Source organism: Cylas formicarius, unplaced genomic scaffold (assembly GCF_029955315.1).
Source record: "Cylas formicarius isolate icCylForm1 unplaced genomic scaffold, icCylForm1.1 PGA_scaffold_7__23_contigs__length_41026272, whole genome shotgun sequence".
NCBI classification, from domain to species: domain Eukaryota; kingdom Metazoa; phylum Arthropoda; class Insecta; order Coleoptera; family Brentidae; genus Cylas; species Cylas formicarius.
In genome coordinates this window covers 40623304-40650655 of record NW_026844352.1, presented here as the reverse complement: position 1 = coordinate 40650655, position 27352 = coordinate 40623304, and the positions used below count along the sequence as shown (strand labels likewise).

The 27352-nt window shown below is 37.6% G+C and overlaps 2 protein-coding genes across 2 annotated transcripts in view; one reads left to right on the top strand and one right to left on the bottom strand.

Annotated features, from left to right (window-relative positions):
* LOC132704651 (uncharacterized) overlaps positions 1-6676 on the top strand; it is a 34857-nt gene extending 28181 nt beyond the window's left edge. Inside the window, exon 5 of the mRNA XM_060674791.1 lies at positions 5397-6676. Coding sequence (XP_060530774.1) covers positions 5397-5651 — 255 coding nt within the window. The 3' untranslated portion in view covers positions 5652-6676. The remainder of the gene's footprint in view (positions 1-5396) is intronic.
* A 373-nt stretch (positions 6677-7049) lies between these two features.
* Positions 7050-27352, bottom strand: part of LOC132704650 (ectopic P granules protein 5 homolog) — a 44351-nt gene continuing 24048 nt past the window's right edge. Inside the window, exons 15-31 of the mRNA XM_060674790.1 lie at positions 27135-27305; positions 26956-27076; positions 25287-25456; positions 24798-24938; positions 23544-23715; positions 22943-23079; positions 22535-22880; positions 19448-19604; positions 19230-19392; positions 17335-17789; positions 15514-15674; positions 14295-14638; positions 11317-11747; positions 9317-9524; positions 7546-7758; positions 7279-7492; positions 7050-7217 (exon numbers count right to left, since the gene is read on the bottom strand). Of these exons, the coding sequence (XP_060530773.1) occupies positions 7119-7217; positions 7279-7492; positions 7546-7758; positions 9317-9524; positions 11317-11747; positions 14295-14638; positions 15514-15674; positions 17335-17789; positions 19230-19392; positions 19448-19604; positions 22535-22880; positions 22943-23079; positions 23544-23715; positions 24798-24938; positions 25287-25456; positions 26956-27076; positions 27135-27305 (3703 nt within the window). The 3' untranslated portion in view covers positions 7050-7118. The remainder of the gene's footprint in view (positions 7218-7278; positions 7493-7545; positions 7759-9316; positions 9525-11316; positions 11748-14294; positions 14639-15513; positions 15675-17334; positions 17790-19229; positions 19393-19447; positions 19605-22534; positions 22881-22942; positions 23080-23543; positions 23716-24797; positions 24939-25286; positions 25457-26955; positions 27077-27134; positions 27306-27352) is intronic.

The window sequence follows — 27352 nt, the reverse complement described above, 5'->3', positions numbered from 1 at the left end:
CTCTTGCGTTTAACATTGTTGTATACAACCCGTTTTTCGTCCCCAGTAATAATCCGCTTCAAAAATGGATCATTTTCTTGACGTTTGACGAGCGAATCACACACGTCAACGCGACGACACAAATTTCGCTCCGTAAGGACATGGGGCACCCACACATCGAGCTTCGAGGTTAAGCCCATGCCTTTCAAATGGCCATAAACAGTCGAATTCGACAAATTTAATCTCTCACCGATCTCTCGTGTGGTTATTCGCCGATTTGCATCAACTAATGCCTTTATCGCATCTTTGTCAGCTTCGACCGGCCTTCCAGACCGTGGTGCATCTTCGACATCAAAATTGCCGGATCGAAATTTTGCAAACCAGTTCTGGCACTGGCGTACTGTTAACACGCCTTCTCCATATACATCCGTCAATTTTTTTCTCGCTTGGACAGCATTTTTACCTTTTCTGAAGTAAAAAAGTAAAATATGACGAAAATGCTGCTTATTGCTCTCCATATTTAAAAGGGCACCAACCCTAAAACTACTGCGTAGAATTAATAGAACTTTTTCACACACAAGCCTTGCAATATCAGCTCTGAAGACATATAATGGTTATGCGGCTTAAGTGTGAAGTTGGTTTCGAAGAAACGTAATGAAGTACTCTGACGGGAAAAAACGAAATGACTTTCCGAACAACCTTATACATTAAATGTTTCAAATAATCGGTCATTTTCTTTTGAATTTTTTTAGTATGCCAATACGCGTCTCGTACTTTGGCTTGTATTTTCACCATTTCTTCGAGAGGGGCATCTTCCCCATGATACATGAAACATTTCTCTAGCAGCTTTACGTAATATATGGCTTGGTGAATGGTTGGTGATGGTCCCAGATCAACTTCTTCATCTTCTTCTTCCTCTCGGTGCTCTTCCTCACCCTTTCTTGCTTGTTGTAATATGGCTTCCTCTGTCAAGTCTGCTGTTGTAGGCAAGTCCTGATATATCACCATAAAATCTTGCAACTCCTCACTTGTAAACGTAATTGTTGGTTGAAACTGCTTTATCCACTCGCTTAGTGACTGATCGATCATCTTCCAAGTCTTGTTCGCATTCTGTCCCGGTAATAAGTCCTGCATGACGATAGGAGTGTTGAATTGTTTCTGCTGTCACCTCTTTCCAAGCCTTACTAATAAAGTTGACTGCATCTAGCATATTAATGGAAAATTTGTCCAAGAGGAAGAAGAAGATGCCCGTCTCGAAGAAATGGTGAAAATACAAGCCAATATACGAGATACGTATTGACATACTAAAAAAATTCACAAGAAAATAACCGATTATTTGAAACACTAAATGTAGTTCTTAAATATTTATATAAAATGTTCCTAAGTATATAATTAAATATTATGGAACACATATGCGTATTGTTATTTTTTAAGCGCCTATAACTCTTTATAACGAAAAAAAGAAAGCAGTCCCTTCAAATTCGTCATATAGAGTCTCGACTGTACTTGTTAAATTTTGCGTCTACAGCAGATATCTTGCCTTCAAAGTATATTTCTTTTTGCTTAGTCGCTTACTTCGTTTCTTGGAGCTTTATATTCATTAAATCCTATTGCTGTGCAACCGATCCCTTTCCTGAATATTTAAGTCGATTTCTGGTGTCCACCATTTTTTTTTTCAGTAGAGGTGCATATCTGTCAATTAATAAATTAAAAGTCTGTTTTTAAATGTTCAGCGATTGTAAAAGAAAAAACGATTTACGACGCAGAACGTAATAAAATCAAAACTAACCAAGGACCCAGAAGTCTCGCGTTTAATTTTCAGAGATGGAAATCTAATTTACGTATATATATATTCGGTTCCCAGAGCGAGAACAATGCGCGTCGTACACCGTTACTCCCACAAAACGGTACATTTATCCGCCGGGAGCTGAAAATCGCGCAGCCTTTGCGTTATTGCAAAACCGAAATGTCGGAGAACTTTCACTGTTGCCCACACCGACGAACAGGTTGATTTTTTTTCCTTCTATAGCTGAACCGAGGCACGGATAATACCGCAATCGCTTCTGGCAAATAGTTTTTCGTCGGTCCGTTTGCTATTCGGATCATTTTTATAGCGAAATAATAACGAAAACGATCGGAATATTCAAGCGCTACTTTTCTTGGCCCATTAAGATCCCATAATGGTCGTAAAACTAATAAATCGCTATGAATGTTCAAAATATCAGTTGTGAAAAGTCCGTCCCTATCAATACGTCTTGCGCAAAACATTTTATTGTGGTGAAAGTTTGCAAAAATACGTTTACAGCAAAAATGGTTCAGACAAAAATTGTTGATCATCTCTACAAAAAAAAGATATACATAATACACACTAAATTCTCCAAGGACGAAGTCAGCTACTCAACATTAACCCAACACAATTAATCTATATATTATACACCTTTTTGACAATACAATTTGTAACGAGATAACCTGTACTATAGAAAAATAAAATAAAAACAGAAGAACGTAATAATAGAAATAACTCTGTGATTAATTAAAAGACGAAAAACCCAATCAGCACTTTATGTATCTAATAACATGCCTTTAATATTCTTCCGAAATAGTTTTCAAGATGGATAAGGCAAAGAAGTGTACACATGCCTGTGTTGAGCCACAGTGTTCTCCCTAATATTTCATTATAGGTTTCGGAGCGAAAAACTAGCTTATCTTTTAAATAGAAGACTTTTTAGGGGACATGTGGTCGATCATATTTCCTTAAGCCATACACAAACATACGTGGTCATATTTCCTTAAGCCATACACAAACATACGTGGTTATATTTCCTTAAGCCATACACAAACATACGTGGTCATATTTCCTTAAGCCATACACAAACATACGTGGTCATATTTCCTTAAGCCATACACAAACATACGTGGTCATATTTCCTTAAGCCATACACAAACATACGTGGTCATATTTCCTTAAGCCATACACAAACATACGTGGTCATATTTCCTTAAGCCATACACAAACATACGTGGTCATATTTCCTTAAGCCACACACAAACATACGCGGTCCTATTTCCTTAACATACGTGGTGATGATCCGAGGTGTCAAACGCTTTGCTATAGTCCAAGAGTATGAGACAAGAGTTTAATTTAGAATCCGCTGCCCTCAATAAATCATCAGTAACATGAAGCAAGGCAGAAATAGTGCTGTGAAGAGGTCGAAAAGCAGATTGAGTGTCTGGGAGGATTTTGTTATCGCATAGGAACTGACGAAGTTGTTTAGCTGCAATTTTTTCAATAATCTTTGATTGGTCTAAAATCATTAATGCTACTTGGACACCCTTTCTTTGGGACGGTTATAACTTTAGCAATTTTAACAAGATTGCTTTCGAAAAATCGTCGGTGAGCGGGAAGTTCGTCGCAAATAGCGCGAATCACCTTTTTTATTTTAAATTCTTGTAGGCACGCAATGTTTTTCTATCGTGCTCTTGCGGACCACTATGGAATTTTCGCAAAATCGATGTAATTTGATTGGACAAACAGGTAGATCCTTCAAGAACCGCATTAACGAACATAAAAGAGAGTTTAAAAACAATAGTCTAGATTCTAATTACGCTACACAGAAAAACACATTTTTGACGCAAATTTTGATATTTTACATACAGCCACAAAAAGTAAAAAATTAAATTTATTGGAGATTAACAAAAGGAGACATTCAAATGTGTTGGTTAACGATCGGTTAGATTTAAGTGCCTCTTAACATTAAATACGGTTTTATTGTCATTTATTGTCGGTATATATAGTAGCAGGTAGTTTGTAAATATTACATTTGATAAAGACACGGTGTTGTCCAACCAGTTGCCATGTCAAAATATATAATTTCTTGCAAGCAAACAAAAATCAGTTTCAATTAAATTCCCAAATCCAACAGAAGGAATCGTTTTTGTCGAAATAAAAACGAGAGCTATTAGTGGGACATCCGGTCCAATGATTAACGCTGTAATCGTATTTAAAGGCGATTAAATCGGGAGATTATCTTGTTAGCGGACTTCCAGGTCACCGAGTAACGCTCAGGTCCGTCGGCGATTTGACTCGCGGCGGTTTATTAGGCGGTCAATTTCCTCGTATCGATTAGAATTATATTATAATCAGCATATCCATAACTCGCCTTATTCGCTGGAGTCCTAATTTTTGAAAGAAAGAATATATTTATGGGAGCCATTGAGAAGAAAGCAGTCGACATCTTCCATCTAAAACCAAAACTATGGAAATGCATCATAAAATACACTTAACCATAACCCTGTTTGTTGTCCTTCCTTACATTGAAAAAGTCACTGACCACATATCAAAAGTTCTTAAGAAATATTCCTAACGGAGGTTGGATATTATCATGGCTAAGCTAATATTGTTAACAGCTGCTATGAATAGTTGGTTTGGTGTCGCACCACACCATTCCTTTAAGTTTTTGAGCCACGAGGTTTCTTCTTCTCCCTTGACACCTTCTGTCCTTAATTTTTTCTTCCATAATGTTCTGTAGCATCCCAGGATTTACCACTTGGCCAAAAATCTCTCAACATATTTGATTCGTCAACGACAAAATTCAGTTTCAGATACCAGGCGGCAGGGAATACGAAAAATATCAACTAAGCTCCAAGAACATGAAGAGCGTCAAGGCTAGGATAAGATTCGACGAAACTGAAATTCTTGCACGTAATCAACGAAAAATCCGAGAATTTTTTTTCTTAACCGCTGGAACTACGTCCTAACATAGGTTTTATAATCTCCCATCTTAAATTTTGTTATCGATAGAAAATCAGACCTAAAGAAATACAACCCCACACCGCATATCAAAAGTTGTCCAAAATTCTCTGAACATCCTCCACCAGGAGTTTGTAGTGTTCCAGCATATAAAACCGGACAATGATCACGTCCCTCCTTTAGCTCCGCCTCCCTCTCAGACCGTATATAAGCAGGTACTGAGTAGAATGCAAACTAGAGATACTAAAAGATTCTCGCAAGTCAATTATCTTTATTTTTTGTTTACACCACTTATTTTAATTAATTCTAAAGCTACAAGGCTTATATAGCTGAGCTTCGGACGATTTGTGAGTTGTGTGTGTTCCTTCGCAGGGTATTTGTTTGATACGCTCTTTCTCTTGACTTTGTTCTGTATGCTCTTTCCTGAGACTCTCTGATGAGAGAATTCAGTGTATCTTTAAAGGTAGACCGTTATCGAGTATCGGGATTTCTACGCTTAAACTGTATATATACTGTTTATAATCAGCGATCTGTAGTACTTTGTCACTTCTTGACTATTTTGCAGACCTCCCAAAATAAATTTTACATACGAACGCGAATAACTATATGTTGGAATGATAGATAGATCAGATACGCCCCTATTCATTTCCTTTGATTTTCATTACAGTACAGTCTCAGGCAGCAGGACCTCTCGCTCCTCTCCCAGCTGTGGTCCTTGAACGAATCGATTCAAGACTTCCGACAGATGCTGCAGGACCAAGAGGACCGGATCTTTTCGCCTCCGTCTCCGTCACCCGCGCCCTCTTCAGCGGACGAAGAGGAATTCTACATGAGCGCCACCTCGGTGGGGTTCAAGTCGATGTCGAGCGTTCCCGGGAGGAAAATGAGCGGCAGCAGTGGTGCCAGCGGCAGCGTGGGTTAGAGCTGTGCCGCTAACGGATTATTGAGACTGTGATTTAATTGAAATTTTTCCTTCGTCGTATATCTAAGGTGTGCTGATGGAAGTGTTGATCGTGAATGTGGTCTTTTGCAGCATTGTAAAATTTTTAGCTAGTCAGTTTGCCTAGGCTGAAGCTGAGATTTATAAAACATTTTCGTACTGCGATAATAAACGTAGTAGTAGTTACATTTTGGGTGGTCGTAAATAATCGCAATTTTCATCTCGGGGTTTTAACAATCACTGACACGCCCAAAGGCATTATATCCAAGCGTACCATACAAAAATCGATAGATGTCAGCTCGGGTAGTTTTAACTCTAAAAATATTAATTGCAAACGCCCGCGATTCTCAAATTCCTAACTAACCAAAACTATTACACTAATGGAACAAACATGGAGTATTGATAAACGGAGGGATTAAGACACGTAGACGCTACATTATCCCAACTAAAAAGAAATAAAGGATTGTGTGGATGTATATGTATATGGTCGTTTTATACGGGCTACCATAATATTATTCGCAAATCTACTGGGTTCCTTCTGCTTGGTCTCTTTACCAATCCAAACCAAACTTGCTGACGTTTCGCCAATCATCATCATCCAAACTGGCTCGCATTTTACTCTGCACCTGTTTATATATTGGTTGAGGGGCCGGAGGACATTAGTCACAATGTTCACACCCTCCTATAACTCCGCCCACCTCAGACCTTATATCAGCAGGAACAGAACAAACTGCACAGGATTCCAGAAGATTTGTAAATAATAAAAGCATACCAAAAATATAACCGATGGAATAATAGAGACCGTGGAATTCCAAGACCGCATTATTTTGCCAAGACGGATGTTAAACGGCATAAAAGAAGATGGGGCCTATATACAGAGGATTATCCTTAGGCCTAATTAGATAGAAGACCGCATTTTAAACGCACGTGATTTCTGATATTTCTAATTTCGTGTGGATATAATGTCTTTGCAACTAACAACAACGAAAAGCCGATTGACAAAACCAGCGAGCTCTTTTATACATTGAAATATTAAATTGGCGGTTTTCCCACATAATGTTTTGTCTGTCATCGAAAAATTGGCTCCGGAAAACTACTTGAAATGTACAGTGCAAACCCTATTCGATTAGTTCATTTGTACCTGATGTATATTCGATTTTTATTTGAACTTGTAACTCGTGGTCGCGGAAAATTTTCATATTCCTTTTTTTATATATATATACCATAAATATACCTACAACGCCATATGTTATTTGGTAATCCGGATTACATTGGCTTGTGATAAATTTATTTTCTGTTAACTCACTATATCACTATGTTAGGCCTAAGTTCGCTAGTATTCGATTTGAAAAATAAAAATCAAAGAAAATTAATCGGGTCGTTTCATTGATGTTTTATTTAAATTGCAAAATAACACAATAAACTTATTCGTATATCACATCACCGATTTTACCCGATGTCCCTCAAATACGGCTTCACGTAAAATTGCTTCAACAGCAGCCACAAGAACGCTTTGCTGTTGCGAAGGGAATTGCCGGGATCCTGAATCTACAGACCAAATTTCGAAAGTAAATTGAAGGGCTTTGCGCTGGTAATAACGTAAAATTACCTGATTCAGAGCTAATACGGCGCAGTCTTTGATTTTACCCTGCGACTGCCCGAAATCCAGTACCATCAAAACTTTGGAACATTCGGTGTTTCCCCCCGGTTGTCCCGCCCCGCATGGGGCGTTCCCTGTCCGTCGCACGGTCTGAGGATGGCCTTTCATCTCGGGCAACTGGGCTAAAATGTAGCCGCCCAAAGCCCGGCAAAGGAATCTAAAACTAGGGCGGGGTGACAATATAACTCGAACGAATTAGTACTCTGGACGGCTTACTTCACGCTTACGCACTCCTGTCTCGCCATACCGATGGCACTTAAGATGCCCCGCCCCCAGCGGCTCCCGGACTTGTCCTCGGACATATGCAGTAAAATTTGCGCGAATTTGTAAAGCAAAATGGCCGATCCGGTTTCGTCTTTGTCGCAATGATCCAGGGCGAGTCGTAAAATTGTAAACCAGACTAGAGGGATCTTTGGTTCAGTCGATTCGCTAAAAGGAGAAATACTTGGAGGCCCTCCACTTTCGAAACCAAATATTGTGACCTTGGGTATCGAAAAAAGGTAAACACCGCTATAGTGGATAGATCTTAATTAATGAAAGATCATCTTGACAATCGCAGAGACAATTGAAAAAAACAAAAATATAAATTTTAAACTGAATTAAAAGTGGTAATTAATTTTACGGTTAAATTGCGTTTTTCATATAATACATCAAAAGAACGAATTTTTGGCATCACAAATAGGGGCAGCTCCATTTAGAAAATACTATACTTGAGCTACATCTCGAAAATGGTTTATTGGAGAAAAAAAAGGATTCTACATCACTACCTATTGCAGTTTTTACAGTTGTTCTATCATACAGGGTATTTGTAACACAATACCACCCCAAAAGGGCAAAATTTCTATTTCACCCTGTATCTCGGGGAACAAAACAAAATGTCATAATTCTGTTTACGAAAAACTAACAGCTTGTGATTACAAGTAATCTGGGACACAATGTATGTATGTAGGAAAAATTTAATATCCTAGACCGAAAATGCTAAGCAAGAAGGTTATAGTCAAGTTTTTTGTTTTGTGACAGGCGTGTGTCATTAGCATTAGTTGGTAGGAAAACGACAGTTGAAGTTCGTTAGTCGACGTAAACAAATCAATAAAATAATAAAATTCTTATTGGCTTTTTCAAAATTAACCTAATAAGGTTCAGAAATAACATTTTAAAAAATATATACATATATAAAAAATTAGGATTATTAAAAATGTCGAAAAATTTTATGTGAAAAAGTTGTTCCTCGTTCGGTTTATTTCAAATGTGCAATTTTCCGAAAAATGTTGCAGAAACTCGGTCTTTTCGGTCTTGGTAATCGACGAATCGTTCATGCAAAGTTAATACTTTAACATTTGCACGTACTAAATTTAATAATGTCCAATGGCCAACTCATCCTAGCAGTCGCGGCCAAGCAAAGAAGAAGAAGACAAAGACGAATACCGCACAACCTCCACCGGACAAATCATTAAAAAAATGCAGAGAGTGGTAAATTGAATCCAATAAGAACTGTCACTTAAAATCAACATGGGCGCTGACAGTTTTGGGAGATTCGACGGTTTTCACGTACAAAAACCCAGTGTCAAGTATGTACTGTCGCTTCCCTCACAAAACGACAACCTCAATCAAAAAATTTTAAAAAAATCTAAACAACACACAAATTAGTTATTGTAATGCTATTAGATCCTCTGCCATCATCCTGTTGCCTTCTTCGCAGCTCCAATAAAACTGGATCGTATTCTACTCTGTAGCTTCTTATATACGGTCCGAGGGGGGCGGAGAGACATGAACTGACGACTGATTTCCATAATGGCGAAAGTTTGAATGAGGGTGAATAGAAAGTGACTCCTTTCACCAATACTGAAATCCGAAACAATTTTTATGCCCCTCCTTTAGCTCCGCCCCCTACAGACCGTATATAAGAAGGTACAGGATAGAATAAGGGGCAGTTTTAGCAAACAGGCGAGGCATCAGCAACACACGCAGTGCTGAAATATGTACGTACTTAACCTTGACACGTTCGATGCATTCGATGCACGTGTTCAAAACTGCCTCCTTATCGGTGCACTTCTGAGCGCGCTGCATCAGCATCACGTTCAGTGTCAACACGGAGCCGCTCGTCGTGAGTACTTCTTCCAACTCCGTTCGTTTCGAAGACTGTATCGTCGTCTCACGGACAACTTCTTGCCACGTAGGTTCCGCGCAATTTTCGACTGCAATACCGCGACCAAAACTCAATTTATCGGTTAAAAACAAAACGTTATAACCTCAATAATTAGCGAAAATTTAACGATTGCCATTGCTGAAGGGAATGTTGGTCACGAATCGTGTGCCTTGGTCAAAACCACGATCAGTAGACACGAAACACGCTTTTTATTGATAGGATACTTTCAAAAAATGTATGTAATTTAGGAAAATTCGCAGCAATGACAAGAACAAAAAATATTCTGCGGAATCACCCATTATAGCAGTTAATAACTACATAAGTATTACCTAAGCATTGGTATTGTTGAATTCAAGAAATCCACTTGCTTAGTTTCGGTTAGTTTTGTGATTCTCATTGACAAACAAATAAGACTTATAGAAATTCTTAATAAAAAATACAAAGGAACAATGAAAAATATGTCCGCTTTGATTTTACAAAAAAATTTCCAAATATAATAAAAGATCTGCGAAATATCAAACTTCCTAACTAAATGTGTTATTACTACAAAGAAAATTATTTAATTAAAATTGAAGAAAAGGAAAAATTATCAAAAATAGATCGGCTTTGATAAAATTGAAAAGCACTTTTTGAAAAAAAGGAAAATGTTTTATTTTTAATAGTTTTTTTAATTACAAACAATCAGAATTCCATGCCATATTTGTCAAACGTGCACGTCTCTTTGAATAAAAAACTTAATTAAAATTGAAGAAAAGGAAATCAGAAAAAAATTGCACATAACCTAAAAATTATTTTTCAAAATCTGTGAAATCTTTAGAAACCCCATGAAATCCTGACGAACAATCGAAATTGCAAACTAAATCTTTAAAGAACCCGGGAAATCTTGGTGAAATATCGAAATTCCTAACTCATAGTGTTACACTTTTTTAGGAATAAAATTTACTTAAAATTGAAGAAAAAGAAAAAAAGCAAAAAAAAAATTGAAAAATATGTCCGCTTTCATAGAATTTATAAAATTTATATTGAATAACTTAACATTGACACTGTCAATACACCGTCCCACTGTTTGAAAAACTATTTTTACGTAATAGATTTTTAATTCCACATAACCTAAAAATTATTTTTCAAAATCGATTGATGTGGAAGATTATTTGGAAATCTGTGAAATCTTTAGATAACCCGTGAAATTCTGGAAAACAATCAAAATACCAAACTAAATATGTCAAACGTGTACGTCTCTATGAAAAACAAATACTTAATTAAAATTGAAGAAAAGGAAAAACATTAAAAAATAAAAATAAAATTTATATTAACCACTGACACTGACAATACATTTTTTCCAGTTTCTAGAAAATGATTTTAAGTGTATTTTTTATTTTTGCTTCACAGTTTTTTAATCACGAGAGAAATCGGAAACAAAATCCACATAACCCAAAAATTATTTTTCAAAATGTGTAAAATCTTTAGAACACCCGTGAAATCCTGACGAACAATCGAAATTCCAAACTTAATATGTTAAACGTGTACACGTCTCTATGAAAAAAAATACTTAATTAAAATTGAAGAAACGGAAAAACGTGAATAAAAAAATTATAAAATTTTCTTTCTAACTTAACACTTTATTAATTACGACAGAAACATATAAAAATGTTTTTGAAAATCAGTGAAATCTTCGAAAAAACCGTGAAATACTTAATCAAAGTCGAAGAAAAGGGGAAAAAAATTAGAAAAAATTATAAATATTATATTTGCCATCCCCACTTTCCGAACAAACATTTCGAGTGTATTTCTAATTCTCATAACCAAAAGGTTCCTATATTATCGATCGAGTTATTACTTACAAACGTTGCAGAAGTAAGAGGTCAACGTCGCTTCGCAGAGTTCGGCCAGACACTTCGGATCGTCTACGCAGAGGCCGAGCGTGCGCAGCAGCGACCTCAGCGCCATCCCGTCGCTAGGTTTGTTCTTAATCCATTTGACGAAGGCCTGAGTCGCGGCGACCCCTACGCCGTCGATATTGACCACGGCCGTCCATTCTCTCAGCAAGGTGTCGAATTCGTCGCGAGTATCGACGACGCGTTCCAACTCGTTCAAACGGTCGAAGACGACGTTATGGATCTCGTTCTGACGCGATGCGATCGCGTTTTTGCGTCTGCCCGCGTATATCGACAGCAGCTTCGCCACGGTCCTCACGTAGATTTGCCTTTTGGCGAGCAGCGCGGGCGTCATTTCCGGCCAGGTCGCGTGGTAACCCGCGACAGTTGCCAAGAAACTATAAAATATCGATGCCGATAGCGACAGTTGATGTTGATGTCTTCAGTACTTAAATGAAACCGCATCTATTCTATACGTGCTCATGTACGGACTGAGGTGGGCGGGGCCTCTATCTTATACCTGCTTATATACGGTCTAAGGCGGGCGGAGCCTCTACTTTATACATTCTTATATACGGTCTGATGGAGGAACAGGATTCCCACTTACGAAAAATATCAACCAGACTCAAAGAACATAAAAATCTTGAGACTACGACGACAAATGAACTCATCAACAGTTGCCGAACACAATCACGAAACCGGACATCAAATTTTATTCGGTAAAACTAAAATTCTTGCATGTAATCGATTCAAGAATCCATAGAATCCATATTGACGCCGCTGTTGATGTCTTCAGGACTTAACTGAAACCTGATGTGGGCGGAGCCAAAGGAATAACATGATTCCCGCTTACGAAAAATATTAACCAGGCTCAAAGACGTAAAAGCCTTAAGACTACGACAATTGAACGCATCAGCTGATGCCGAACACGATCATTAAACCAAATAAAATCTTATTCGATAAAATTCTTGCAGAAACCATAGAATCGATAGAAATCTATAATCGATAAACCAAACCAAAGAAGCTCGGGCCAAGATACTGGCGATTACTTTTTCATAATAGGATCTAGGATTGGTGAACGCTGTAGACACAAGAGAGGCCTTATTCAATATGCAAGTTTTACTTGATATAAACACCGCCAAAACCAAACTTCTAATAAAAAGTAAGCAAGACATCAATGGGGCCAATCTATACATAAACCAAACAAGAATCCAAAGAGTCACACAATATAATTACCCGGGAACTATTATTAATGAAACTAACACTGCTTTCTCAGCTATGGGTCAAGCATTCCAAAGACCAGAACTTCTCACTGGAAATAAAGAAAAGACCCCTCACGTGTTACGTGTAAAACAGGAAGATCCGCTAAGTCGCCCGCCCTGTCATTTTATAACAGCTAAACGTTTTATAGCAAAATATTTATCAAGTGCTTGTAAGAAGCCGTTGATTTTATAAAAGTTTTTACAGTTCTACAATGAGATTAAAACTTTTACATGGAACTAAAATCTGGTCACCGCAATTATACTTTTATAAGATTCTCCATTGAAGTGCTATAGAAGCCTTACAAAAATAATAAAACGCGTAAACTAAAACTAACCAAAACTTGTTTATTATTTCAAACAAATGAAAAGTAAAGGCTTTATATGGCACTAAAATGTGAACACCGTTATTATAACTTTATAAGATTCTCCATTAAAGTGCTATAGGATAACAAAACAGGTAATCTAAAACTATCCAAAACTTATCCATTATCGCAAATATTTTTAGAACTAAAATTTAATCACCGTTATTGTTCTTTAAAAAGATTTTCCATTAAAGTGCTATAGCGGTTTTATAAGAATAACACAACAAGTAACCTAAAAGTAAGTAACCGAAACTTATTACTGCAAAAAAATGGAGGGTACAAGTTTTATATGGCACTAAAATTTAATCACCGTTTTTATACTTATATAATTCTTATAATATTCTCCAATTCAGTGATATAACTGTTTCATAAGAAAAATAAAACAGGTAATCTAAAACTAATAAAAACTTATTCATTATTGCAAATAGTTTCAGGAGTAAAAATTTTATACGGGACTAAAATTTGGTCACCGTTTTTATAAGATTCTCCATTTCAGCGATATAACTGTTTTATATAAGAATAATAAAAGTCAATCTAAAACTAACGAAAACTTATTAATTATTGCAAATCAATTATTAGCAAAAGTTTTAAATGTCATTAAAATTTGGTCACTGCTATTACACATTTACAAGATTCTCCATTAAAGTGCTATAGCGGGTCTTATAAAAATAATAAAATAGCTAATCTAAAACTAACGAAAACTAACCAATTACTAAAATTAAATGGTGAGTAAAAATTTTATATGAGAATAAAATTCGGTCACTGTTGTTACACTTTTATAAGATTCTCCATTAAAAAGCTAAATAATAAAATAGTCAATCGAAAGCTAACGAAAACTTATTCATTATACCGATATTATACTTTTATAAGATTCTCCATTAAAGTGCTACAGCGATCTTATAGAAATAATAAAACAGTCAATCTAAAACTAACGAAAACTTATTAATTATACCGTTATTACACTTTTATAAGATTCTCCATTAAAGTGCTACGGCGGGTCTTATAAGAATAAAACTTATAAGAACAAAACTTACGAAAACTCATCAATTATGGCAAATTAAACGGTAGGCAAAAGTTTCATATGGGCCTAAAATTTGATCGCTGCCATTATGCTTTCATAAGATTCTCCATTGAAATGCTACAGCGATCTTATAAGAACAATAAAACAGTCAATCTAAAATTAACGAAAACTTATTAATTTTTGCAAATCAATTAGTAAAAGTTTTATATGGGGCTAAAATTTGGTCACTTCCATTATACTTTTATAAGAATCTCCATTAACTATAGTATACTTATGTTATATGTTAATCAGGTCGCTTACCGCAATAATATGCAATCCAGGTCAAGCGGGTCCCTCTTGAATATGATGGACGCCTCGTAGGACATAACGAGCCAGTCCATGACGTGCTGATAGAGGACAGGGTCTAACGTCGGCCAGTCCAAAGTTTCCGCTTGCACCAGCAGAGCCTTCGCTTTCTCCGAATAGTTCGCCCTTATTTTCGGTTCGTTGATCAGTTTGACGGTTAAGTTGAGGAAACAATGATGGATCCGGCTTTTCACTTGGACAGGGGCGTCCGCATAGTGTCCGAACCAATTCGTCCACGGGACGGAAATGAAAACGTGTCCGAGAAACGAATGACAATCGGGCAAGTATTGATCCACGACCTATTCGCAACGCGTGCAAACTTAATCAACTTCTCGTTATAATTGTTCACGTGATTGATTATAGAATATAGTTTTATATACAGGGTGTTGCAAAACAAATGATAAAAAATTAAGGATGTTCAGTAACAATCGATCCAGAAGATCGTAAATAGTATTATTTACAGTGGCTTGTAGAAGTTTCTTTGAAGAAAAAAAGAGATTCCATTTACTTAAATTGAAGGGTAAATGCCAACCATTAGGGTGATATTGAGATTTTTTAATTTCCGAAAAATTTTCCAAAATATCTATCTACAAATTTTTGTTTAAAACTCACTAATTTATCTTAAAAAGTTAACGGCAAATTGTAAAAGGGGTTTTTCGGACATAATAGTTATGAAATTATAAACAGTCTAATAGGATCATTCTTCACTTATTTACTATATTACAATTTATTAAGTTCTGTTTAAATCACAGTTTACAGTATATAAGTTATCATTTTTGATAAATTTCTTTTTTGATATTGATTAATATTTGTAGACTCAATTGAACTTAATAATTACGAAATGACCAATACAAAATGGCAATCATAGCCCTTCGAGTTGTGTAGATTTTACGCCCTGAAATTTATGACGCCATTACGGAAAGAAGCGAAGCCTGCGGCAAGGTGTCAAACGTCATGGTCCGTGCCAGATAGAAAAATCTAGGTGTGCAAGGTTTTGTGATCTAGGCGCCCAATGTTGAAAAATTCTGTCAAAGTCAGGATTTTTCATTTTAATGTCTGAGTTTTATTATAACTTTAAAAAGAACTTAAAATAATATATCCAACCTAACCGAAGATAACTTTTTCTAAATCCTTTTGCAAGCTGTTTAGCAAACAGACTATAATTCGAACTCACTTTCAGCATACATTCCAAGTCGGTAACGGAGGGCCAAAAATTGTGCCACGGGAATGTGGCAAACAACTGATGTACCGGCAGTAAAACGTGATCTTTGACGGAGACGTGGGCAAACGAGGCTACGTACCACTGCCACAAATAGCTGAGGATACTCGTGGACGCTGAAAACGGGACGAAAGTTAAGGGTATTCTGCAGGATTTATAGGGAAAAAAAGTTTCGAGAGGGTAGTAGCGAGTATGAAATGGAATCTGACAGTGAAAATGAGATTTGGATCGAACCTTTGGAAGATGAAAATAAGACAAAAAAAAGATAATAAATGAAAATATGAACGAGTCAGAAGAATATTATTAAATTGAATTTTTAATTTATAATAAAAAATATTAATATACACCAACAAGCGAGACTCGGTCTACTAAACTTATTGTATATTTATTGTATATTAATTAGGATATCAATATTTATAAAGTTCCTATTTATTTAATGTTTGTATAATAATTCACATTGGTATTATTTATTGCTGTTCAGTTACACAAATACATACAAACTAATAAAATTACCGTCGTAAAAGTCGTAAAAGGTGTGTTGATTTAAAGCTCGAAATTAACGAAATCGGATCTGATTTAATTAGAATAAATTTTTGAAAGATGAAAAAATTTGTGTTTGAATTTGACGACAAAAATGGTGGGGGCATACTTTGTAATTTCGTTTGAAGACTAAAACGAGAGACAAAAAGCCAGAAACAACTAGATAAATTGCATTTTTTCGTTCTTCTTGCTCTACTGATGCCATTATAACACACGAAGAAGACATTAAAAAATCAAAGACAAGGTTCAGTAAATAAATAAAATAATTGCGACGTAATTATGGTTGTAAAGTCAAAAAGTGAACATATCGGTAAAAGCGTTTAATATACTATCACAGAATTTTCAACTCAAAAATATTTCTTATATTGATTAATATATTATATTATTATTGAGTATAATTCAAAAAATATGAATGCCATTTCATAGTACACTAGAAAAATATGATAACAATTATAAAGGTCTTTATTTGAGTTACAGACAATGTAACAGTACGGACTAATAGGATGTTATTAAAAAGGCAGAATTCAGTCTACTAGAGTATATATAAAAATATATACAGGGTGAAAGAAATTGTGCATTTCAATTTTTGTTTTCTTTTCTTCGTTCTTTTGATGGTGAAAATTTTTATTCATCGTGGGTATACGTATGGAGTCAAAGACCAAATTCTTGTGGCATGGTGAAAGTCGAGAAAAAAGGAATGCAAAAATATGAGGCGAAAAACAGAGTTTAGCAGCAATGATTACGTGATGGCTCCAAAATGGAAGTACTAACTACCTACGATCTATAGCAATGAAATGTTCTTCGCTCACTAGTATAAACCAGAAACTGAATGCGAAAGTGCCATTTCCAAAGTTTTGTTGTTTGCTAGAAAGGTAAAGGTTGTTTTTACTAGCTTAGGTAGATAGATAGCAAAACGTAAAAATTGAGAAAAAACAACATGTACGTGTGTTTAAATTGGTGATATTGATCGATGTAACACTCATGTTTTCGGATGAACTATGGTTATTGGAAGTTTATCAATATACATATGGTTGCTATGTCAAGGTTCCCGCTACTAATAATTTTTTTTAGTTCACAAATATGTGACAGGCTACACCCTGAAATTTTTTCGCTGCCAGAATCTGAAAGAGCGAATTTGCCACATTCTCATATTTTTAAGTCGGACACATTCGCAGGCGATGACGTCACGTCGCGTCGAATTTACCGAATCAGATGGGGGGGAAAAAAGGTGCTTACTCGGTAGGGTGTGCAAAACGAAGGTGACACACTCGAAGAACGCGTCCAACATCTTCCGGGCTTGGCCGCTATCGGACGGGATCCATGGAAGAAGTACCGTCCGATCGTCGGCCAATTGTTGTATCCAAGCCGCCATGTTATCCTTCAAGTTGTGCATCGAGTAGGGCACGAGCCAGGGCGCGAACACGTCCCTTATATACGGCCAAATTTTCTCGCACAACTTGTCACCCAACGTGCCCTGATGCGTGTTCAGCATGCTCACGATCAGGGCGTGGCCGGACATCCCCACCAAAAGCACGTACACGTCCATATAGTTGCGGCATTTCGGGTACAACCCGTACAAACCGTACTGAAGGCGCTCTTTGGTGAAATGGCGTGAAAGCAATTCGACAGTGTCCAGCAGCTCCTGGTGTTGAAGGAGACTCTGATGTTGCGCGTACTGCCTGAGCTGATCTCTATTGAAAGGAGAGGGCAAGAGTACGAATACGAATACTTTATTAATGTTACTATCGCAGATGATTGACATACGTCAAACAAAAAGGAATAAAAAAACATATACTTAAAACGTACCAGGTACATTGCAATTGCAAAACTTTACCCCCTCTTTTGGAAAACTACCCCGAAATCCCAATTTCCGATCCGATCTGTTTAGGGTAAAATTAGCGTTTTGATGTGATATATAGCGAAACAAATAACCAGTATCGTCTTTTAGTTTATTTTCTCTTCTACTTCTTCTAGTTTCTTCTCCTAACGGAGGCTGGGTATCATTATGGCTATTCTAATGTTGTTACTTTCGAAAATTGATGAAATCGAATATTTCGAAAGTATCCGCGCTCGTATAAAAATTTCATAACTCGGTAACGGTAAGTCCTACGGAATCGCCGTTGGTACAGAAATGATCAAGGTCGAAAAAATTTTTTTTTGTCTGTCTGTTCTCTGTTCTCGTCTTTTGGTTTTTCTTGAATAACTTTCGAACCGCTGGAGCTAGAAAATTGAAATTTGCCTACTTTTTAACCCTCCACGAGGCACATAAACTTATACGAAATGGCCCTGATTCAACGACGGTATCCATCTTTTTTCCGCAATTTTCGACTGTTTTTTGAACCTTGCTATGAAACACGATGTGTCCGAAATTTAAAGTAATCGACTTCATATTTGGCACATCCATGCAGCTTTGCCCCGTGACGGAACCTATTGGAAATGGGGGGGGCTGGGGGAGTCGGGAAGTATTTAAAAAAAATATAAAAATCGCGTGTGCAAGAGTCTACAAAAAAGACCATTTTTCAAAAATCGTTTACAAGGCATACTTAGGTCCTCTGATCACGTGGCCAAGGTATTCCAATATCCTTCTTTTTAGAGAGTTAATTGTTTCCTCTTGTTCTGTTTCTTCGCCGATAACACCATCTTCCAAATCCATAACTGCCTTTTTCAGTGTCCATGCTTCCGACCCGCAAAGTAGCATTGAAGAAACGTAGCATCGAAGCATTCTTATCCTTAACTCGAAATTTATATCACTGTTGCAAAAAAACTTTTTTATTTTTACAAATGCACTTCTGGCTATCTCTACGTGACATTTGATTTCATTCCATTGTTTCGTATAGCCATGTTCCCAATTATTTGTATTTTCTTACTCTTTCTATCGTTGTATTCTCTGGAACTGTCTTGGAATAACTCCTGATGCGTACATGATGTTAAAGGGATTTACGAGGATTATAATTGTGTCTTTATCTGTAATTTCGTGGCCATTTGCTCTTCCTCCTATATTTGTAGGTAATTTTAGAATCTACCATTTATATCTAAGACGTATGATTAATTTTGTCGATAAAAAACCTGGTTTATTAAGATATTAGATTCACTTAGTTATTATTAAACGTAAACAATAAATGAGGTCGTACCTTAGCGAAGTCTTGGGGTCGATCCTCGCGGGTTTGGACAACGAGTTCAGCACATCCAGCCAGACGGTTTTGGCGATCAAAGCGGACTCGGAGTTTCCGTCGCTAGCGTTCAAAAGACGGACGAGAATTTCCCCGTAATGTTCCGGAAATTGGTGTTCGAAAACTGGAAAAACGGAGCGGTGCCAGTGACATAACGACCCGGATTTTACCCCACCTACCCATCAACAGGTGTTTACGGTAAAGTCCGTGCAGCATGAGCGTCTCTACGGGCGGGTCGTAGCCCAAAACGGTTAGTCCTTTGACTACGGCCTCGATAAACCGCGTCCTCTCGCTCAGTTTCGGTTGTCTCGCGTTCAACCACTTATCGATTTCGAACTAAAATGAAGGGCGAAGGGAAAAAATCAAGCAACGCCACAATCGAGCTAGTAGCGAGGTCGAAAGATGTAATACGGGGGCTTCGCCATGATTTCCCGGCCTGAATATAAAAGAAACAAAGTAGGGTAACAATTTTTTATTATTTTTCAATATAATTTCAATTCACTTATTACATCTCTTTATTAACAACTCAATCCCTTAAAAAAATATATTCTTTCGTCGTTAAACTGCCGTCCACGTAAGTCCTTTTTCAAATATACATACAAATAATAGTCGCTGGGGGCCATATCTGGACTATAGGGAGGATGATCTATCCGTTGGAACCCACACTCTGAAATGGCAGCTTATGCAACAAGACGCCCCTGGTCAGTTTTCCTCGACGTTTTACACGTATGTAGTCTCGCGATTTATGTACTAATGTTGCGTAATATTTACCATTGACAGTGGTATTAGTTTCTTTAAAATCTATCAAAAGAATTCCTTCACAACCCCAAAAGATCGTGGCCATCACCTTTCTTGTTGACTGGCAGACTCTGAATTTTCTTGGAGGTGGTTCACCCTTACGACGCCACTCCATTGATTCTTTTTTCGATAGAGAACCATAGTTTCATCTCCCGTCACAATAATTTCTATCTCAGGCTTCAGTTCCGACACACAGAGTTCCAAAAACACTCGACACGGCGTTGTTTTGGAATAGCAAAGACGTTTTTAGGAACCCATCTTGCAGTAACCTTATGCCTACCTAAATGATCATGCAGGATTCGACGAACACTTGTATCAGAAAGCTTAGTAATTTCTGAGATTTCCTTGACCTTTAAACGATCACTCAATACCAATCGCAACAATATCTTCCGTTATGACCCTCACTGGTCGACCAGTTTTTGAATCATCCCATTCGAAAACGTTTTGCCCATTCTTTCACTACAGAATACGAAGGAGAACTTTGGCCGTACACACCATCTTCTTTTGTCAAATGACTGCTCTATACTCAATTTGCGTTATTTGCGACATTTTTTCGGACACGTCTTGTTTAAAATGCTGTCAATAAAAACTATTTGACGCAAGACTTCTTCATTTTTTCGCGATATTGTAGTTGCATCTATGTCGGACTGGAAAATTTTGGCGCTAACCTCGTAGTTGTTTATTGTTTGTCATAGACTGGTAGGCAAAACTGCTGCGTCGGTTTTTGCTAACGTTTCGCCAATCATCCTGTTGGCTTCTTCAGAGACCTTGACTGAAACTGGTTCGCATTTTACTCTGTACGTGCTTATATGTGGTTTGAAGGGGGCGGAGCTAAAAGAGGGACATAAACACCGTCTCGTATGACTGATTCTGATATTAGTGACAGGTAAAGAAATGAGTCGCGGTTAAGATTATTAGGTTGCTTATAGATTTCTATAGACTCTCGGATTACATGCAATAATTTTAGCTTTGGTTAGTCAAAGAATACATCGGAGAGACCGGACGAAATGTATCAACTAGGCTGAAAGAACATGAAAGAGCCTTAAGACTGAGACAAATATTAGCAGTTGCAGAACACAATCACATAAAATTTCATTCGATAAAACTAAAATTCTTCCATGTATTCATGCTGATACATGTATTCTATGTATCAGCAACCTAACAATCTTAACGGCGACTCAGGTTATCAGTCATCCGAGACGGTGTTTATGACCCTCATTTAGCTCCGTCCCCTTCAAACAATATATAAGCAGGTACAGAGTAAAATGCGAGCCAGTTTCAGTCAAACTCTGAAGAAGTCAACAGGATGGTTGGCGAAACGTTAGCAACTTCGGCCCAACAAAAACCGACGCAGAATAAATAATAATAATAAGAATAAATATGTGCACTTTTGGTTGTTTAGATCGTATGTATGCAAAAAATGTCTTGCGATAGTGATGAGTGGAAAAATGACGGTGACGGCACGAAAAAGGGGACGAAAACCGGAAAGATGGTTAAAGTTATGAAAAAATTACGACTAGTCTCACGAAAAAGAAGGGAAATATAACCAGTGCAGACATAAAACGAGTTTTAGCATATTTTAATAGTTTGGGTCGAAACAACAGGCAAAATGACCATTTGGTTAGATTTGTACCAATTCAAAAGCCCCGCCAAGCTTCAAAAGCGCAAGGCGTCATCTACCTTGAGACTTACAAAACGCATCTGGTAAATGACTGTTTACAAACAAGGAGTTGATGAAATAGTGCAGAGTTTGTATGGTTCTAGCAAATTTGAAACTGATTTCTCGTTCTTGACGCTTTGAAGTTGTCGTAAAATCCTTTCAGGCATTTATTTTCACATTAAAATAGATGAATACGCAAAAATAAATAAATAAAAAGACTAGTTTCAAAGCATCCTAATAAATAAACCCTTAAAAAAATTGGAATTTTCAAAAATTTTTTTTGGTTAATGACATTTGAGGTCCCTATCTGAAATTTTTAACAATCAAATAATGAAATTTTTGTATTAATTAGATGACCACGAACATATTTCATCATATTTTTTATATAATCTGTAATTTAGTGATAACCTACAATAAATATATCAGCTAAAAGTGAGTACCGTGTTGTAGTCACAAACTAAAAAAAAAAAAGATGCGTTTTTATTTAACGTTGTAAGTTAACACTGAATTTAAATGACCCGAACGCCATCCACCTAGAGAAAAAACAATACACCATAAATTTCAACACCCTGTACGTCGAAATCGAGGCAAATGTGAATGAACAAATAATTTTCAAAAATTGTAAAACATCCTCTGCTACAAAAAATTGTTTTTGTTTCGGTTGATTTTCTCTTTGGATAATACGATTTGAGGTGTTGAGGTCATGTCTTATAGATGTTTTATAGATTCCATGATGCGGTTTTCATTTCGTTCCGCGAAATCTCTGCGGGGAAACGTAAAACAGCCTCCACGACTCACTACTACTCACTTTCGATAGCAGAGCGAATACTACGTCGCATTTCCGGTCCGTTTCGTCGCAAATCGTGACGTACATGGAGAGCATGCGGGCGGTGCCGACGTTGGCGGGCGAAAAATGGGGCGCCAGGTAACACGCGAGCCGGGGTTCCGTCAAGATCGTACGCAGCAACCCGGGCATCTCCCGTTCGACGCCGTAAATGTGACTCCGGCCGAGTTTTTCCAAGCAGATCGCGAAGAGCGTTCTCGTCGGCGGATACGCCGTCGTCTCTTCGTCGAACAGGGACAGAATGTGGTAGAAGAGTCGCACGCCCATCTCCGCGGACGAAGGGTCCGCCTCGATTCGACACCGGAGCGCTCTAAAACGGGCACGAAAACCGATAACGATGTCGCAAAAATCGAAACCGGACGTGTTACTTGCCCCACGGCCCGCTGAATCGCGACAGAAGCGCCGCAAAGACTCGCCGAGTCCTTTTCCAAAGTCTTAGCGACGAGCGATTCGTACGCATTCCGGTTGATTTCGATCTGGTGTTCTATCCTTTCGTTGACACGCGCCTCCTAAAAACGGCACGTTTTTCTTTCGCCGAAATTCCCTCATCCCCAATTTCTCGACATAAACAACGACCTTCTACCGCGAGCGTCAAAGTCAAATACTACCACGGAACGCAAGAGCCGGTTTTGGTAGGTCAAAAACGCACATAGTTTTCCGGGCCGCCGTACGGTGGCGCTGTTTTAGTAACCACCAATAAAAATGTCATCTGTCACCCTTGCATTAAACCAACTTATTTGACATCTCAAAGTGTCATTTCCCAGTGCAACCAACTCATATTATTTTGAGGTTATGTTGACTGTTATCTTTTTTCTTACTTAGCTGAAATGACACTTTCAAGGCCAATTTTCCACAAGCAAGTAAAAGTTTAATTTTTGTCGTTTTCTAGTATGGATATATTGGTTTACAATAGTAGAAATGGTCCAACTCACCAAAACTAACCTAACAAATTTGAGAGGAAGAAGATAGTTACCTGCATCTCTAGCACAACGGTCGCTGCCCCTGAGCAATGCACTGTTTGATTACGACCCTTGCAAGGTATCTTCTTCTTCACTTTGTTAAGGACCGATCTATATAGCTGGGGCGCCAATTCTTGATACGAGCAATCGAGCGCCTTGTGCTCCGACAGTTTTAGCGTGTGATTACTATAAACCGAAAATGCAAAAACATTTTTAAAGAAATTTTTATTGTGCTGGACCCTATACATGCCCTTAACTCTGAATAAAAATACTCTTAAAAATATATGGCGACAAATCTCGTGCTGCCAATATATTTATAAAAGCTACTCTGAGTTAATATTTTCATTTCTCTAAAATCATTAAACATTGTTATTTTATCCAATGAAATCTACGCTTTCAAGGTGCAAAACTATAAACTCCGGATTTTAGACCCTCGCAAAGACTTGTTAAACTAAGTTATTATGTTGAAACTGACTGAGAGCTTAGATTCTCTGATAATGTTTGTAAATTTGATTATACTTCTGGTATGTCTTGAGGAGTTCACTCTATCACATCGATCGTCGCCTTAACCACTATCAAACGAAAATTTAGGAAACACAAAAAGGGAGGAGTCTACCTAATTCTTTTCTTTGATTTAGTTTTGAAGTCGGAATATACAATTGGCATCGTTTGATGTGTCGCTTAGAAATTCCGATTTTGGTTCCGAAAAAGGAAACACACTTTTGGGTCGTGAGAAAATGAAACTACAGGCCCAATTTTGCCGTTTGTTTTGCAATCATGAAGCTCAGGGAATTCGTATAAATGATTGATAAACGTACGTTTTGGTGTATAGAGTTAAAATGCACAACAGTTTTTCCAAGTCATCAGTTCTTCCACAAAAGAAAAACCAGAGAATCCACAGAAATCTATAAGCAACCACCAAACATTCTTAAAAGCGACTCGGTTAGTTTGGCTCCGCCTCCCTAAAACCGTATATACGCAGGTGTAGAGTAGAATTGCGAAGACACGCTTAAACGGTTTTTCGAATTTTAAAAGCCATTTATTGGAAGCACTGTTAGTGAAAAAAAAACGAATCAATTGAAATTTATATATAAACGCGACTCGGTTAGTTTGGCTCCGCCCCCCTCAAACCGTACATACGCAGGTGTAGAGTAGAATAGCGAAGACACGCTTAAACGGTTTTTCGAATTTTAAAAGCGATTTATTAGCCGCACTGTTCGTGAAAAAGAAACAAATCAATTGAAATTTATATACCATACGGTACTCACTGCGCGAACTGTTTCAACGTCTTGAAGCAAGGCTCGAGACTTCGAAACATCGAATCTTTGTCGGCAAAATCGACGGGCGGCATGACGGGCGCCCTCTGGACCAAATCCGGAGGTGGTTTCGGAGCGTCGTACGACGTTAACCTATAATAACTACTTTTAAAAGAACCAACAGCCTCGAAACTAATGCCAGAGCTATGTCTAAAGCTACGCACTGCCTAAGCTGGAGTGGACTCAAGAGTATCTGGAGTCCATAGCATGCCAAGCATATTAAAAAAGGTGCCCCATGAAGTCAGGCTTCGAAAACCAAGGCGTGAAGAATTAGATGGAGACGTATTAACATTTTGGCGAAGTTTTAAAAGTAACCATAACGGAAATTTTTCCAAAAAGAAGTTTACTAAGAAGGACTTGTCTTGTTGAAGAAACTATATTCGTGTTTGAAACCATACGTTAATCCATCATTTTCCGTTTTAAAAAATAATGCCATATTACCTGCGCAAAATCCTCTCGACCGGATCTGAGCTCTCCGAATTACCTCCGGGATTCAATAAGGGCCGGTTTACGTTGGTTTTCTCGCGGAAATTCGCGACCCTCCACGTCCTTATACACGCCTCACGTTGTCGCCTCAACTTTTCGTAGTCCAGATACTGATACCACGGGCTCTGAACGCACATTAAAAAAGGAAAACTCAAAAGCCTATCGCTTATTCACGGTTTCCATTCCTTAAGGGATTTTTTTTAATGTGGTTTTCCCTTAATTTTACCTTGAACGAACTCACTTAATCTTAAACTTGTGTTTGATGAGTTAAAAGGTAAAAAAATATATATCAACTCAGTCAATTATAGGTTGGCGTAACGACTATACCTAAAATCAATTCTTCTTCACAATAAAGTTATTGTGACGCCTGAACGCAGCTATTTATGGTTATATACTAATCTATACCGCAATAGAAAGATTGTTCATTTGTTTTGTTTATCACAGAAATACCTGAAATTAAATGTTTGTCGTCGACGTAGTGCAAATTGAATCGACCATGCTGACTTCTTCAGAGCTTAACAGAAACTGCCTAGCATTCTACTCTGCACCTACTTATATAAGGTCTGGAGGGGGCGAAATCAAACCGTGTGTAAGCAGGTACAGCTTTGAAGAAGCAAACAGAAGATTTTTTTTTGAAAAAAAAAAGGTTCAAAACAAGCGTGTAGTTTTGTTTCGTTAAAGTACGGTATCAAAGGAAAATGCATAAGCATGATTCGGAGATTAAATAATAAATTTTTGTTTTTTTTTAATGGTTTTTCCGGATCTGCGGCTGTCGGATGAATGTAAGGAAAGACCACAGTGGCAACTGGGGTTTCCTGATGTGGAAACTAATTTTACATTAAGAGATTATTATTAGTATCCAATTCAATGCTAAAACGTACGTTTTTGGAGTATAGAGTTTAAATGGTTGACCATGAGGAAAAATAACAAAAATTCTTGAACGTCGTCGATTCTTCTAGCTAAGAAAATTCAAAGAATGAATAGAAATCTCTAGACAATCGAACCACCTTAACCGCAATTTAGGTCCTTTTTATAATTTTGATTCCATTTGATTCCTTTGAGGTCGTGTGACATTAATACTTCAGGACAAATTAGATCCTGATTTTGCTCTTTACTTTCCTTCAATGCATACTGTGCACAGTATGGAAAAGTGAATATTTATTCCTACGGTTCGACTTTATAGTGTCAAAGTTTAAATGTCAGAACCTATGAGGTGGAGAACCAATGGAACCAACAATGAACCTTAGGGAGTTCGTATAAACGATTGACAAACGTATGTTTTTGTGTTTAGAGTTTAAATAGTTTATCATGAGGCCGAATAAGAAAATTTCTTGCACGTCATCGATTGTTCTAGCAAAAAAAATCCACAGAAATCTTAACCGCAACCCAGGCCTTTACTTTTCATCAAAATTCATTAACGCTCCTTCTTCAGGTTCACTTTACATACATCCTTATCCAACCTTTCACCATTATGGAAATCAGTCGTCAGTTCATGTCTCTTCTTTAGCTCCGCCCCCCTCAGACCGTATAAAAGCAATTACCGTTAAGAGATTTTTAAATATTGTGGCAGTTTCTCGTTTTTCTGTTCTGGTTTTTAAATAGATAAATAAAAATAATTAATTACCCTGTCGTTTTGAACAATTAGAGTTAAGAGGCCGGGCTCGTACTGCGGCGGCAGGCGGTGCAGTATCGTGTTCTCTCGCAGCCCGGGCTCGTCCAACCACAACAGGAACGCCTGGAATAGTCTGCAAAAGGGATCGATTTTCTTTCGGAGGAAAATTACGCGACTCGCACTGTGAGTACTTGCGACACGATTGGCGCAATTCCTTCGCGTCCGGATCGCCGTCGCAATTCCCGTCGTCGCTCTCGTAGTGTTCGACCGTTTCTTGAAGCCGTCGCTTGATTCTCTTCTGGTAAGCGAAGTTGACGAGGCCGTCGAAGAATTTCGGTCCGACGCAAGCGTTTTCCGACGCACTAAAACGTAATTTTTTTCGATATGCGACTCAGAACGTATAGTCTGA